Consider the following 17,330-nt stretch of genomic DNA (forward strand, 5'->3'; position numbering starts at 1 on the left):
TTCAATTATTTTCAAAAGTAATAAAATTCTCCGCAGAAATTCAATTATGTTTAAAATTTTTTTGAAATTCTCCTCGAAATTTCAAATATCTTTATAAATAATTAAATTGTTCTCTACAATTCAATTATTATCAAAAATTTTAATGAAATTGAATTAATCAAATTTTCAATTATAATTATGAAGAGACATGATTTTTTTTGAAAAATTGAAAAAATTCTTTGTATAATTCAATTATTTTTCAAATTTTTAATTCAAATTATTAATAAAATAAAAAAACATTATTTGCAAAAAATTTAAAGAAACTCGTCAAAATAATTTAACTATTCATAAAAAATCTAATACAAATTTTTGAAACCATTTGTAGATTTATTTATGTTCAAAATCAAATAAATTTAATAATTATGTTGTAAATTTTGTTTATTATAAATCCATAATTTATTATACTTTCAGCTGAATACTCAAGCTTTCGCCCTTCAACGATGGGCGATAGTTCTTGATAGTTTATGATTCATTATCTTATATAGTTTTTAATTTTCTCGGTTTTTAGCGCCTTCAGGTAATGTCGGTAACATAGATATCACGTATATCATTACTGAACTTACAATGTGTTTTCTAAATTTGAATAATGTTATTGTTATTGCTGGAGGTTTTTTCAATAAGTGTGACATGTTTGAAATCCAGTTGCATCGTAAAATTATTTTATTTTTTCAAAAATTTAATAAAATGTAAAAAAAATTTCAGTCTTTATAATAAAACTGTCCGATGATTGTGTTTAGTGGTTGATATCTGCTTGGTAAGTTTTTGAGGTTATGTGTAATTTGTTTTCTTTTTTCTATTTTTTTATAATATTTTTGATTTATTCTATTTAAAAATATTACTGTGAATGAAATGAATTTTTTGCAGTACTTAACTCCTGAAGAGGCCCATCGTTGAAGGGCGAAAGCTTGAGTATTCAGCTGGGAGTATAATAAATTATGGATTTATAATAAACAAAATTTACAACATAACTACTTTTTAAATATCCAAACAAAATTAACATCCACAATCAAATAAATTTAAATTTGATGAGAACATAAAACCGGGAAAAATTAGGACAAAGCCGGGAAAAACAGGGAATTTAAAGGTTATATCACTTGCAAAAAAATCTAAACACAATTTATAATTCGTCACTATTGATAGAGTAAATGTCGGTAAAATTATTTCCTAATATCTTATTGACTGTCGTTTTTCATTAACGATTTTAGATTTTAACACTGTTTTTAACTAAAAAAGTGAAGCCCTCGAAGGCTAAAGTCTTACGACAGTTTCGAGGGTGGGTATAGGGCTCCAAAAGAAGGGTTACGGGTTTTAGTGGATCGGGCTGGCAGTAGGTCGTCAGTTTATTAAAATTATTATAATATTTATTTACCTTTTTTATAATTCTTTTTTTTTGTTTCATTGTACCGACCCCACATAACCTTGGAGTGCGGAATCCAAAATAGCTGTAGGCAGATTTCCCAAAAGTCCCTAAGCAAAAAAAAAATTGACAAGTGAAAACTAAAAATCTAAATTTGACTTTTTGTTCAGAAAAGTAGCTTTTAGTAGCATTAGGCTCAAAAAAGTAGCAAATAGTAGCTTTTAGTAGAAGAGTGCGAAGCCTGCTATTAGGAACACCGAGGCTATTAGGAACAAAATTCTGTTTTCGGGTGGAGTTGATTTATCGGCGCCGTTTATCGATAAATTGAGTAACTGGCAACACTTTTCAATGAAATAATTGTGATTATTAAATATTTTGTGAACAATAGTAGCTTGTAAGTGACTTAATGTGTTTTAGTGCAGTTTCAAACGTGGAAAACATTTAATTGCTGATTTAAGTTGTTTCATTTTTAACATCTCAAAGTGATTGTTTTTTATTAATGGAATTTCTGATAGTATACTTTATTGAGTTCACTAAGTAATAAATACGTTTATTTTGTATTTACAGTAAGATTTTAGAAACAAAAACCAAAATTCACAAACGGCGGGTATATAAGGAACATAATTATTTCTTCCGAATTGTTAAAGTGTGTTGCCAAAACGTAAGTTTTTCGTAATTTGTTTTGTTTTTTAACACCTAATTTGGTTTTTAGTGTTCAAAGATGGTTCAAAATTGTAAAAGAGTGTTGGTACGGACAAGTCGCAAAACCGACTAGTGATTCCATCATCGACCTCTACTATGATACCAGCAACGTTTAAAACACACATTCGCTCTTTTAGTTTTGTTTTTACATTTGTTTTATATTCTGTGTTTGCTTTCGAGCAATAAAAAATAACTTCTTTAATTTAAAATACGTTTTCAAATGGTTTTTACCGCCTTGTTCCTAAAAGCCCCATTTTACAATTTCGAAAAAAACGTCTTTTTCTTTTTTTTGTTTAAAATTCCAGCTTTGATCAAGGCAATTATTTAACCCATCAATGTGCTTGCCAAGATCAAGAAAAGAAACAAAAAATTAAAGCAATATTTTAATACACAAAAAAGTTGCAAGACTTTAAAGTTGAAATCTGTTCCTAATAGCCCCAGTTTATTTTAAAAACCAAAAATTGTGAAAAATGACATTTTCTCAACTTTTTTGTTTGAAAACACATACTGAGAGAAGTCCGGGAACTAATACGTCCCGTGCGAGGCTTGAGTGATAATTTTGAATGTTCTTATGTGAACCCTCGATCGGGACGTCTCAAGCCCCGATAAAAAACGTGGAACGTCCCGAAGCGGGATTACTTACTACTTTTAGTTTCGGTCACGAGTTGTTCTCTCACATGCGGGAACAATGTTTGACAGACTCGGGGCGTCTGAGCCCTAATCTAATCTAATCTAATCTAATACCGAGATCGAGCTGGATTTTCCTCAAGAGGGGAAAGTAAGCACCTAGGTTATAGAACCCATTGTACCAGACTCCAGCTCGCTCGTTTATAGCAACCCCTTAGAGTCCTGTTCTTCTCCAGAAGTCCAGTATCTCTACTATCGATAGGTTGCTCACCTGCTTAGGGTCAATAATTGCTTGACCCCAGCTACATAGCCTGATCCTAGCTAACGCTGGGCATTCAGATAATATGTGAGTTGAAGTTTCGTTACTTTCCCCACACAGTCTGCACATAGGTGAAACTTGTCTGCCTATTTTATGCTGATGGTAGTTCAATAGTCCATGACCCGTAAGTAGACGAACTACGGTTCTAACTCTGATCTTATCGAGTTTTAGGAGATCGCTCGCTCGCCTCTTGTTGAGTGCTAACCCCAACAGAGTTTTCGCTTGCCTTCCCACCCCAACGTTCGCCCAATACTTCTCATGTTCCTTTTCACCCCATCTTTCTATGGCTCCCTTAACCAAGCATGGCATTATTGCCACTGCTGGTTCAGGACCTATAAATTTCGTCTCGGAACCGGTTTTCGCCAAGACGTCTACTCTTTCCTTACCCTTGATTCCCGAGTGACCCGGTACCCAAATCAATGAAAGTCTATTTGTTGAACCCAACTCATCTAGTACGCTGCGGCATTCCCAGACGAGTTTTGATTCTATTGTGGGATTTTTCAGAGCCCCTAAGGCCGCTTGACTGTCCACACAAATACTAATCCTCTTGCCCTTTGTTCCATTTCGAATGGATATTTGGGCGCAAGTTAAAATCGCACAGACCTCTGCCTGCCAGACCGTGGCATGTTGTCCTAATGACTCAGCCACTTTAATGCAGCCAGTTTTCCGATAAATTCCGAAGCCTGCACCGCAGTCCATCTTGGAGCCGTCTGTATACCAGACTTCGTCCCCAAGTGGAAAACCTTTCTTCCAGTCCATTCTGGAAGGTGTAATGATCTTAAAGCGGGGTTTAAATTTCACCCTCTTGATCATTCTATCTTGCACCATACTTAATTCTGGTATTGATAGAATTGAGCGTGGAAGCTTGGTGTGTATACCACCAACCTTCCACCTTCCCTGCGCAGTTAACCTGCTCATAATAAGAGCCGCCTTTTTCACCGCGGCAATATGCAGAGGTGCCTCGGCAAGCATGAATCCCAACGCAGCTGTTGGCGTGGTCCTCATTGCCCCCGTAATACCCCTGAAAATCATTGCTTGCAGTTGGCCCAGTTTCTCTTTAACCGTTATCAGTTGAGTCCTGGACCACCAGACAACCACCGCGTGAAGAAACCTTGGTTTTAAGATCATCTGATAGAGCCAGTTGACCATATTAGGCCTTAGTCCCCATGATGACCCTATCGCCCTTCTACACGCCCAAAACGCGGTACAAAACCTGCTATACTGATATTCGAAATGTTCCCTCCAAACCAGCTTTTTATCCAGGATTACTCCCAGATACTTAGCCGATTCAGAAAAGGAAATCTCTTTTCCATAAAATATCGGTTTCTTCAAACTCGGTACCTTATATTTTCTTGTGAAAACTACTATATTCGTTTTCTCTGGGTTTACAGAAAGTCCAGTCAGATTGCACCAATCCTTGACAATCTTAAGCGCACGTTCCGTAAGTTCTAAGAGGGTCTCAATTGAGTGCCCCCTCTTATAATTATAAGGAAATCATCCGCATAACTTTGCGTATAATATCCCTGGCTATTGAGGTTTCTAATTAACTCATCTGCCACTAAGCACCACAATAAAGGAGAGAGAACTCCTCCCTGTGGGCACCCTTTTGAGACAAGGCCGGTTACCTTGGCCTCACCATACTCTGCCTCCAGGGCCCTTTCGCGAAGCATGCTGTCGATCCACTTAACTAGCGGCTCGGGCACACCTCGCATTCTGGCTGCCCTGCAGATAGTTTTGCTAGAGGTGTTAGGGAAGGCACCTTCGATATCAAGAAAGGTACCAACCGCATAACCACCACTGCTAATTTGTCCCTCTATTCTACCTACTGCCGAATGGAGGGCTGTTTCTACTGAGAAGCCTGCTCTATACGCATGCTGTCCCTGATGTAGGGGAAAATCTCTAAGACATTCCTGTCTAATAAACTTATCCACCAGTTTCTCTAACGTCTTTAATATAAAGGAAGTTAGGCTGATTGGCCTGAAGTCCTTCGCCGCAGTATAGCTTGACCGACCGGCCTTCCGAATAAACACAACCCTCGTCTTTTTCCAAGACTCCGGTGTATAACCAAGAGCTATACATGCTCTCATAATTTTACACAGGGGTACTCTAATACAATCCAATCCCTTTTGCAAAAGAACCGGATATATACCGTCCCCCCCTGAAGCCTTAAATGGTTTGAAAGTGCTTATTGCCCAATCAATCCCTTCCGGAGTTACAACCCTGGCTGCTAGTTTCCAGTGTTCCCGATATCCTCGGTTCCTACCTGGTCCTATGCCCTGGCTGTTCTCCAAACCTTCTCTAAAGTCCGGGAAGTTTACTCCCATCAGGTGCTTTAGACACTCCCTTTTATCCTGGGCATACTGCCCATTAGGCAGCTTAATAGTAGTTAATTTTGCCATTGGGTCTCGAGCTAGTACTTTATGAAGTCTTGAAGCTTCTGGTACCCTCTCGATTCCCTCGCAAAAACTTCTCCAGCTGACACCCCTTGCCCTATCTACTTCTTTCTTATAAGAATCGCGAGCGGTATGATATTCATCCCATGCTCGCTGATGCCTACGTTTCTTGGCTTTATTAAAAAGCTTTCTTACAGTTTTCCTATGTTCCTCCAAACGGGGGGTCCACCATTTACCGCCCCCATTGAAGCCCATTTTCTTAACTACACAGTTCCTTTCAAAGGAACAGATAATAGAATCTCGCAGATATTCCGCTGCAAGCTCTAACTCCTCCATCGTTCCAGAGGAAGTGGGGAAGCATGCCATGGAGGCCTTGAGGTCTTCACTATATGAAGCCCAGTCGGTACTCCTAGGATTACGTCCCCACTCCTGTTCCCGATCCTTCGATTCCAATCCAAACGTAATAAGCCTGTGGTCCGAGAGGGAATCTTCATCAGACACCCTCCAGTCCCTCACGCCATCACAAAAAGACTTGGAACAGATCGTAATATCCAACACCTCTTTTCTGTTAACAGTAACGAAAGTCGGCTCATTACCCTGATTTAAAATATCTAAATCTGTATCTAACAGAAAATCTAAAAGTCTTCTGCCTCTATCGTTAATGTCAGTGCTGCCCCATACGACATGGTGCGCATTGGCATCACAACCTATTATTAATGGGAGACCTTGCCGTTGACAGTAATCTACCAACTTCTCCACCTCTGCAGGTGGTGCGGGGTCATCCCCCGATCCCGGAAAATATGCGGAAGCTACTACAACCTCCCTTTTATTTCCGTTCTTTTCTAGGTACTTAGCCTTAACAACAACTAAGTCCCTGGTAGTTAATTCCAATAGAGGGAAAGCATCTAGACCTTTATAGATCAGACAAGCCCTTGGAACTGGTTCCTGTGGTGAACTGACTAGCACCCCACCGCCACTTAGACCTCTAATCTTACCCTTGTAAACCCAAGGTTCTTGAACAAAGGCTATAGCTGCCTGCATCCTTGCAAAGTTCTTGGCTAAAATCGCCGAAGCGCCCTTACAATGATGCAAGTTAATCTGCATACAGTGGATCCCGGAAGCAGCCATATTTAAGACTGACTCACGGTCCCCTCTGTCGCGTCCACACCTTGATCGCCAGCATCGTGATCCCCCAAAAGGGCTCTTCGACGCTCACGTGTGTGGTTTTATTTTTATTAGTTTCTGTAGTATCCATTATGGTCCCACGAGAAAAGAGGAAAGAAAGGTCATTCCTTAAAAAGCCTCTATTTAAGGAAAAGGCTAAATTACATCTGAAAGTTCGCCTGGTATCTCAGAGTCTCGTTCAAGATACCTCCATTCAAGCCCCACCCCGGGGACAGGTCGTCCAGAAGACGGGCCCTTCCTGTAACACAACCGTTCCCGAGCTTTACGGTTTACGGTTAATTGTGCCCAGCGAAGGTCGTCCCCCGTCCAACCCCCTCCCCACGGAAGAACCCGACGGATTTGTTAACCCTAGTATCATTCATCCATGGACACGAGTTCATCACGGATTGGGTGGCAGAGACTCGCGCCTCAATCACCATGGCACAGCCAACGTAACCATGGAAGGGTTTCTTCTTGGTCAGACTTCCACCAGTAGGAAGTCTTCGGAATGGACCCGCGGTTAAGCCTCTGTCCATCCCGTCTCTCTCGATATCCCTCTAAATCCCCGTGCCCTGAGACACTGCCCAGCGAAACACAGAAGATTCGGTTTCTGTAGCGGCCGACCCATTTTGAAGGGTTCGCCCCCTCAGTCCCCACGAGAGATATCGAGAAGTAGCCTCCCACTGGGTAAAAGCCCCTCGTGCACCTCCCACCAACGGCAAGGTCTTGAAACCCCTAGGGAGGGGTCTGAGCCCTAGATTCGAAACATCTCAAACGCAACAAGAACAGTAGCTTATAGCGACGTCTAGCGGTAACTATTACGCCCTGGACTTCTCTCAGTGCAGCCCCACAAAAAAAGAAAAGTACCCTGCGCGAAAGTCCACAGTACCATACCCCTATGTATTTTGATGCGCTGAACACGAATCCAAAGTCAGATTTGCTCCATCACGTCAGGATTTTTTTTCTAACCTCAAAAAACATGTCAGATTTTATGTAATTTATGTAAAATACAAAATTTTTTAAAAATTGATTAGATTTTTCTCAAACTTGTTTTTTAGGGGTTTTTAAGATCGCTGATTACGAATCTGCAGTCAGTTTTTAAAAATTCAAAATGGGGGATCCAATATGTCGGACAAATTAAAAAATTTTGTTGGATTTTCACATTACTTGGTATATGTATAGAGGTTTTCGGGGTCGCTGATTACAAATTTGCAGTCAGATTTTAAAAATTCAATATGGCGGTCATTTTTTCGAAAATTGATTTCTTTTGCTTTAAAATGGGTACTCACTGGTTTTTCGGATCGCTGATCACAAATTTCAAATCAGACTTTAAAAATTTCTAACAACTGGTCCAATATGACTTGATATGCAAGCATTTTGGGAGTCGGTGAATTTAAAAGTTTCGAAAAGTTTGTTGGTAAACATTTATGCAGCAGGAAATGCAGATTTTTGGTAACCTGAATGCCTAAATTAAAATGTATTTATCGAGACGACATCTAGGAACATTTCTAGAGAAATGTTAGGGTGTGACGTTAGGGGGACGTTAGGGTGTGAGGATGATACCGTAGTGTGTCCGACTACGAGTTGATAATATCCTCGTCAAAGTCGGAAAGCTCTCATACTTAGGCCTAGGGAGGTATAAGGGTTATCACCCCTAGGACGGTGCACTCGCCTGCGATCGGACCAGGATCCCCAGCGTGCGGGAATTTTCCTAAATATCATGGCTTTCAAAAATCAAAACAATAAAAAAACTTCAAACACTTCAAAAGTTCTTTTTGGAGTGTCAACCTCACAACATACATGTGACAGCAACACAGATGTATTTTGTTACGTATGCGGACAATTTTATATCCCGAAAAATCGCAAATTAATTAATTAAAACATTAAACAAATTTACAAAGATTGTTTTGATTTTGAGATAGTCAATCAGAATAAAAAATGGGTTCCAAATACAATCTGCAGTTCCTGCTACACAATGTTAACTCGTTGGAATGATACGAAAGAGGATAAACACCTGAAGTTTAAAAAACCAACATTGTGGAAAAAACCATTGAATCGAGAAGATTGCTACTTTTGCATGACCAATGTAAAAGGCTATAATAAATAATAAAAAGAATATAATTTACGCATGTGTAGTATCTGTGAAAAAACACGAAATTTTAAGTCATTTAACTCTTTCTTCTGCAAATATGGAAATCGACAGTTCACCATTAGAGTATGTACTTTCCGATATAAGTGATGCGATTAGTAATATTGTAGAAGACAATGATGATATTTATATTCCAGATGGTTATCAGGAAGAAAAGGTTAAAGAAGGCTTTACGCAAGAAGAGCTTAGCAACCTCATCAGAGATTTGAAATTACCCAAAAATGGAGCAGAATATCAGCTAGATAAAAAAATGCAGAAATAGAATATGCAGCTAGATATCTAGCTTCAGTTTTAAAAAAGAAAAATTTGTTATCTAAAGGCACCACAGCTTACTTTTATCGTGACAGAGAAAAGGAATTTCGGAAATATTTTACAAAAGACGATGAGCTTTTATTAATATATTGTTCTGACATTGAAGGACTAATAAATGAATTGAAACCAAACATATATAAAGATCAACATAAGACTAGAGGTTATTCATTGACTCTTCTAAAAGAAGTCTAAAGGCAGTGCTAATTCATAACACTAATGTTTTTGCTTCAATTCCCGTAGCCCATTCCACTGAACTTAAAGAAGATTATGAAACTGTCAAATTAGTTTTGGAGAAAATTAAATATAAAGAACACAATTGGCAAATTTGTGGAGATTTTAAAATTATAAGTATCATGTTGGGCCAACAAGCAGGTTTTACAAAAAAAAAAAACACCTTGCTTTTTATGTTTGTGGGACAGTAGAGATCGAAAAAAACATTACGTACAATAAGAATGGACCAAAAGAACATCCTTTACACCAGGTTTCAAAAATATTAAATAAAAAAACCTCTAGTTGATCCTACAAAGGTAATTCCACCACCTTTACATATTAAACTAGGGGTAATGAAACAGTTTGTAAAGTCTTTAGATAAAGAAGGGAAATGTTTCAAGTACCTGGAACAAAAATTTCCAGAGATATCTGATGCTAAATTAAAGGAAGGAATTTTTGTTGGGCCTCGAATTCGCAAACTAGTAAAAGATGAAAAATTTATCACAGTAATGAGTAAAAAAGAGAAAGCTGCATTTGGCTTAGTTTTAAGGGAGTTATTGAAAACTTTCTTGGCAACCATAAGAGCGAGAATTTGGAACTAATAGTGAATGGTATGATCAAAAACTTTCAAAAATTGGGATGCTTGATGAGTTTGAAGCTCCATTTCCTACATTCACATCTAAGTTACTTTCCAAAAAATTTAGGAGACTACAGCGAGGAACAGGGAGAACGGTTTCATCAAGATATTAATGAAATGGTGAGCAGATATCAAGGCAGATGGGACGTAAATATGATGGCTGACTATTGTTGGATGCTAAAAAGGGATATTGTTCCAGGAAGAGTAAACTTAAAAAGAAAACTACTGCACAGGTCTTTCGAAGCCAAACGAGTCCGTTACCATAAACAGACATAAATAAAAATTACATTATTTTCAAACGGACATATTGATTTTTCAAAATCTAATTGAAGATTTGTTATCAGTGATCCGAAAAACCACTGATTACCCATTTTAAAGCGAAATAAATAAATTTTCAACAAAATGACAGCCATATTGGATCCGCCATATTGAATTTTTAACATCTGACTGCAAATCTGTAATCAGCGACCCCGAAAACCCCTATATACCAAGTAAAGTGAAAATCCACTAAATTTTTAAATTTTGGCCGTAATATTGGATCCGCCATTTTGAATTTTTAAAAACTGACTGCAGATTCGTAATCAGCGATCTTAAAAACCCCCAAGAAACAAGTTTGAGACAAATCTAATCAATTTTTAAAAAATTTTGTATTTTACATAAATTACATAAAATCTGACATGTTTTTTGAGGTTAGAAAAAAATCCTGACGTGATGGAGCAAATCTGACTTTGGATTCGTGTTCAGCGCATCAAAATACATAGGGGTATGGTACTGTGGACTTTCGCGCAGGGTACTTTTCTTTTTTTGTGGGGCTGTGAAATTTTTATTTAACTATTAAATTATTGTAACTATCTTGTAGGGTATTTAAAAATACATTGATTGACTCAAAATTCAATCACTTTTCCATATTTATAAAAAGTTATTCATATATTACTTCCTCATAGAGGAAGTATTGTAAAACCAAAATTTTTCGAGTTCGATTTTTTGACATATCTTTATGTTATTTGACCTCAGGAGTTCAAAAATGACATTTTTAAAAAATGTCATTCCGTATGTGTGTGTGTGTGAGTGTAAACATCACATTTTCATAAATATTTCGAAATCATGAAGAGCTTTTGGGTTGAATTTTTTTTTAAATTGTAGATCTCACCTGCGGACATAAAGTGAGAGTACTTTCTGATATATTAATAATGTTTAACTAAATTTTTTTTGATTTTTAATTTTGCAAAAAAACGTTTTTTGCCCATAACTTTAAAAAAATGTTAGGACATCTATAAATATTTTCCGTAATTTTGTAGAGTTTTTTTAGACGCATCTTTTGAGCCCTAATTGAACATCTTTCGTCCATATTAACCGGAGTTATTAAACTTTTAAAAATCAAAAATTTTGGAAAATAAGACTTTTTTGAAAATTTTGTTGAAAAATGTAGAAGTAACTTTAAAATTATCATTACCAACTTGTAGAGCATTAAAAAACGCTTCGATTGACCTATTTTTGAACCTAATTCAATAATAAATTTCTAAATTATTGGTATTTTAAAAACCAAAATTGTGAAAAATGACATTTTCTCAACTTTTTTGTTTGAAAATTATTATTTAACTATTAAATTATTGTAACTATCTTGTAGGGTATTTAAAAATACATTGATTGACTCAAAATTCAATCACTTATACCATATTTATAAAAAGTTATTCATAAATTTCTATTATTTTTATCTCCATGAGGAAGTAAAGTGTTCATGAAATGAGCACCAAAATTATAAAAAAATATACAACTTGTTTTTTTAAGTATTTTATTGCAATTTTCAAAAATCAACTTTTGAAGATTGCAAATTTTGAAAATAATATAATTATCAAAAGAGTTAATGAAAAATCTTTAAATATAAATTTAAAAACAAATTTGGGACGCATGAATATTCCCCACATTGAACTTGCAACAATTTTTGTGGTATCGAAATAAAAAACTTGAAATATCTACTTATTAGAACTGCAATAATTCGAGTTTTTTTTTAAACAAATTTTTATCACAAGAAATTAGTATTTGAAGAAATATTTATTAACTACTTTTTTGATTTGACTGTATTTTAATTTATAAAAATATCCATGTTGGGAAATATTAAAGAATAGAACATTTAGTTGTTTAGATTTTTTTAGTATGTATTTTAAAAAATAAAAATTTTGCTTAAATGAAATTTTAAGTACATAAAAGTTTATATAAAAGGATTATAACCTAAAAAATTTGTCAATTATCAGAATTTTTATATCGTAGTATATCTATATAATCGAATTTTTATGTAACGTAAAATATATGTAATCGAGTTATAATCTCACAGAATTTATATTTAACATAATTTTGATGTACAACTATTTATATTTAGTTGAAATTATATTTAAAATAATTTTTATTTAATCAAATTTTTATTTAACCATATCTGTAGTTAACCGAATTTTCGTATGAGTGAATTTCCAAAGTACCAAATTTATAAAACATAGAATTTTCAAAACGTCGAATTTCTAAAGCATTAAACTTTTAGAATGTCGAATTTTCATCTGTCCTAACTTTTTATCACTATAGAGTTTACTATCTATGTTGTTAGTCGGTAAGGTAGATTAAAATTGCGCGCGAAATTTGATTTAACATATGATTTCAAATTTCCCGCACAATTTAAATCAACCATATCAATAAGAATTACAGAGAGGAAACTCTTGTGGCAAAAAAGTTAGGACAAATGAAAATTCGACATTCTAAAAGTTTAATGCTTTAGAAATTCGACGTTTTGAAAATTCTATGTTTTATAAATTTGGTACTTTGGAAATTTACTCATACGAAAATTCGGTTAACTACAGATATGGTTAAATAAAAATTTGATTAAATAAAAATTATTTTAAATATAATTTCAACTAAATAAATTATGTTAAATATAAATTCTGTGAGATTATAACTCGATTACATATATTTTACGTTACATAAAAATTCGATTATATAGATATACTACGATATAAAATTTTTGATAATTGACAAATTTTTTAGGTTATAATCCTTTTATATAAACGTTTATGTACTTAAAATTTCATTTAAGCAAAATTTTTATTTTTTAAAATACATACTATAAAAAAATCTAAACAACTAAATGTTTCATTCTTTAATATTTCCCTACATGGATATTTTTATAAATTAAAATACAGTCAAATGAAAAAGTAGTTAATAAATATTTCTTCAAATACTAATTTCTTGTGATAAAAATTTGTTTAAAAGAAAACTCGAATTATTGCAGTTCTAATAAGTAGATATTTCAAGTTTTTTATTTCGATACCAAAAAAATTGTTGCAAGTTCAATGTGGGGAATATTCATGCGTCCCACAAATTTAGCTTCTAATTTAAATTTTTTTTAAAATTCAATATTTTTAGTATTTTTAAATACATACAATTTCCAAAAATTCAAATACATACAAAAATAATAACTTTTTAGAATTACTTTTAACATTTTGGAGAAAAAAATCATGTTCAAAATTTTTAATTAAAATTCATCAAAAAATTAATTAGTTTTCTTTAAAAACAAAAATTTATTTAAGAAATGAAATTATCTTTAAAAGATTTTACCAAATTTCAGTTGATTGGAAATTTTTCAATTGCATATAAATGGGCATATCTCGAGAACCTTTAACTTTTCAATGAGAAAAAATTTGTTAATTTTTCTTTGAGCACAGTATTGAAACTCTGTCTACATAAACTTTAAGAAATAAGCTTTTAAAATATGCAAGTGGACAGATAAAATGATTCGTCTTCAAAAAGTTATAATCTATTTATTTATTATTTATTTATTTATTTCCTTGCTTACATCACTTTTAGTGCATACAAGGGAGTAACGCTAATTGTCTACATAATACGTAGTAAATAAGGTTTGCGGTCAATGAACACAGATACAAATACTAACACTCCAATACATGATTTATACATACATACACTTATTTTAAAAGAATAATACAAAATTTAATAGTCACGTTAGTGGTCTTCATTTCAAATAAAATTTTTAAAAGAGAAATTTTTTTTCCTTAATCATGTATACGTCCTGCGAAAATTCGGATGAGCGTATTTACAAACTTTTTTATTAGGGAACAATCATGGGAGTCAAAAAGATTCATCCAGCTCTCAAAGGGAGTATTTTTATTTCCGCTATAATCCACATAATCGGTCAGCAAGTGATTACACGCTGGGCAGTCGCTCAAAATAAGAAATAAGCTCTCTTTTTCCAGTTGGCACGATTCACAAAGGGATTCCTGATTAAATACTATTTTCTTTTTGTCAAAGTAAATTCTACAAACATATTTATTTAGTAATCTAAGTTGAGCAAGAACTTTTTTGTATCTCAAAGGCATATTAAGGGAAAGGTAGTTTCGTGAATCTCCCGGGGGGCTCAAGTGGGGGATGATCAAGAGACTATGAGTTGATTCTATGCGGGCTTTATCTTGATCATTATTATATTTTGCAAATTTTTCCAGTGCTTTTTTACTATTTAAGGACAAAGAGTTAAAATCTAGATCATTCCACGTATCATTCATTTCGCAAGGTTCAAAGAAAAATTTCTTTATTTGGTTAAACCAATTGAATTTATTTTCAGGACATTTTCTAGCGTTTTTTAATAAACTTATCGCGCAACGTCTAGGGTACCGTGAATCTGGCATCTGGGAAATTTTAATTATCCAGGACAACGTGCTCTTAAAAATTTCGTTTGCTAGGTGGCTATAGCCCGTCTCCAATCTCACCGCATAGTTTGGTGTGCATATTGGTAAACTTAGCAGCTGTTTAAGAAATGAGAGTTGGACCCTCTCTACATCGCTCAGGAAGCCCAGGCTCCAGACCAGACAACCATAAAATAATACACAAACAGCTAAGCTTCGAAAAAGTCTGGAGCACGAGTCCCACGAGCTTATGCCGAGCGAAAAAATAACTTTTAAAACAGAGCCCACCGCGACATTCGCCGAACCTGTAAACTTTTTCATTGCTAGTTTGAAGGAGCAGGACTTGTGGAAAGGCACACCCAAATAGGTATAACTATCCACTACTTCTATTTTGTCGTTCCCGTATTTAAATGACTTAAACTTTTTAGCCTTTGAGTTTCCGGATTTTGTGAAGATGATAATTTTTGTTTTTTCAGTGTTTACAATAAGTTTATTCGCGGCACAATACGAGTGGAGGGCATTTAATTTTTTACTTAATTCCATTGGTGAATCGGCCAAAAGGACAAAATCGTCCGCAAATCCCAACATGAGAATTTCTGTTATTTTATCTATTGCTATTCCCCTGCAGCCGTGTTGCAAAAAATAATCCTCCATATCTGAAATGAAGAGAAGAAACAAAAGGGGGCTGGGGACTTTACCCTGTAATAATCCTATAGTAACCCTTACACTTTCTGTTGAGCCTTGGCTGGTTCTTACATTTGTAAACGCATTTTCATAAAAATTTTTAATAATATTTATACATTTTGAACTTAGTCCCAACGCATGTAATTTTTGCCAGAGTAGTTTATAGGATATTGAGGGAAAAGCTCCCTTAAAATCAACAAAAGCTGCATATACGACTGCCCCGGGGTTTCTCAAGTGAATTTGTATGACAGATAGAAGTGTGAACAGGTTATCCAGACAGCTTTTCCCTTTCTGAAAGCCCACCTGAGATTCTGGGATCAGATGCAAAGACTCAGACCAAGTTACAATACGCGAAAGGATAACCTGAGTAAATATATGTTTGCTAAACAGTTAATTAGAGTTATAAATCTATAATTATTTGGATCTTGAGGATCTCTTTTTTTGTAAAATGTAGATATCGTGAGATTTCCCCATTCCTTTGGTATTTTCTCTGTATCCAATATTTTATTGAATAAATGGTACATGAAAAATATCCAATTTTGCGGTAAATTTTTGAAAAAACTATAATTTATTTCATCTACTCCAGGAGCTTTTCCCTCTTTACAACCGGATATTAACTATAATAAACTTCGTATTCATTCATTCAGTCTGTCCAGATCGTGTACATTCTGTCCACAGTGAGAGAGAAAGTTTGATAGAGAGAAAGAGAGGGAAGTATCGCCTCTCCTTTTAGTTTAGAGTAGGAGCGAAAGAGAGGCGAATATTATTATTATATCTATATATATATTAAGTTAGTCTTTCCTTATATATTCTGTTTACAGTGAGAGAGAAAGAGAGGGAGGGAGGTATTGTCTCTCCTTTTAGTTTAGAGTGGGAGCGAAAGAGAGACGAATAGTTAAGAAAGTAATGCCCACTTTTTGGGTTTAGAAGGGGGTATCATGTTTTCTCCATTTTTCGGGTCAGGTAGAAAGAGAGGAACAGAATTTGATGGAGGAAGGAAAAGTGGGGAATTTTACTTTCAAGCCAAAATACGAAATGGGCGTCTTATTTCCTTATTGGCTAATTATTTTTCTTTTCTCACTCACAGATAGATTAATGAGTGAAAAAGAGGGCGATTAAGAACGAGGTATATGTTTTTTAAAATAAATCTACTTTTAAAAAAATTTTTTGAATTAAATAATTTTGTTATTGAGTAAATACATTAATTTATTTTTGTTAATTTTGTTTTTGATAAGTTTTGATTAAAATGTTTTGAAATTATAATAGGTAAGGTATTGCAATTTTTAATATATTTATTTGTACTTATGTGCCTATGATTTATATGAGATTATGTGCTAATGATTTATATCAGCTTTATGAATTGTATGTGTTTATAATTCATTTGAGATTCATGAGTTATATGTGCTTATGTGACTTCACTGTAAATAAATGTTTCTAAATTAGAGCTGATTTTTGGTATTAAAATAGAACCAAATGAAGATTCAGTACAAAAATTTGTACTAAATTAGTACCATTCTTTTTACAGTAATTATGAAAATTATTTGATTTATATGGGACAAAAATGAGATTTATGTGACTTATGTTATTTATGCGAATTTATGATTTATGAGATAAATATGAGATTTATAAGAAGTTAGATGACTATTTATTATTAAAATTAAAATATATAATAAATAAAATAAATTTAAATGTAAACAAATGTTTATATAAAAAATAAATTATAAAAATTTATTTATATTCATTCATTATTTTCATTTATTTAGTTATGATTTAGAAGTTTTAAGTTTAAACCTGTTTTCTAAAAATAAGTTTTTGAAAAATATTCTATTATTTGTTCATTTTATTAAAAAATCATGTCTAACAAAGAAGAAAAGGTTTATTTAAGTGATAAAGATCATAGAGTTCTACATACTGAAGGAAAAATCCTTATATGAAATCAGCAGATATGCAAATTAGGTAAAGAGAGACATTCCTATTTATATTTCCTTTAGAGAAAGAAAGAAAGGTAGCCGTTACTAAAGCCAGCGTTACTGGCGCCGTTACCCAGACGTTACCTAC

General features: G+C 34.1%; 1 protein-coding gene across 1 annotated transcript; it reads right to left on the bottom strand.

Annotated features, from left to right (window-relative positions):
- Nucleotides 1-2,939: 2,939 nt before the first annotated feature.
- Nucleotides 2,940-4,193, bottom strand: LOC122510089. Its single transcript, XM_043624500.1, has one exon. The coding sequence runs from the start codon at nucleotides 4,191-4,193 to the stop codon at nucleotides 2,940-2,942; it is 1,254 nt and encodes a 417-aa protein (XP_043480435.1).
- Between the last annotated feature and the right edge of the window lie 13,137 nt (nucleotides 4,194-17,330).

This window comes from Leptopilina heterotoma, unplaced genomic scaffold, assembly GCF_015476425.1.
Source record: "Leptopilina heterotoma isolate Lh14 unplaced genomic scaffold, ASM1547642v1 Lhet_66, whole genome shotgun sequence".
In the NCBI taxonomy this organism is placed as follows: Eukaryota; Metazoa; Arthropoda; class Insecta; order Hymenoptera; family Figitidae; genus Leptopilina; species Leptopilina heterotoma.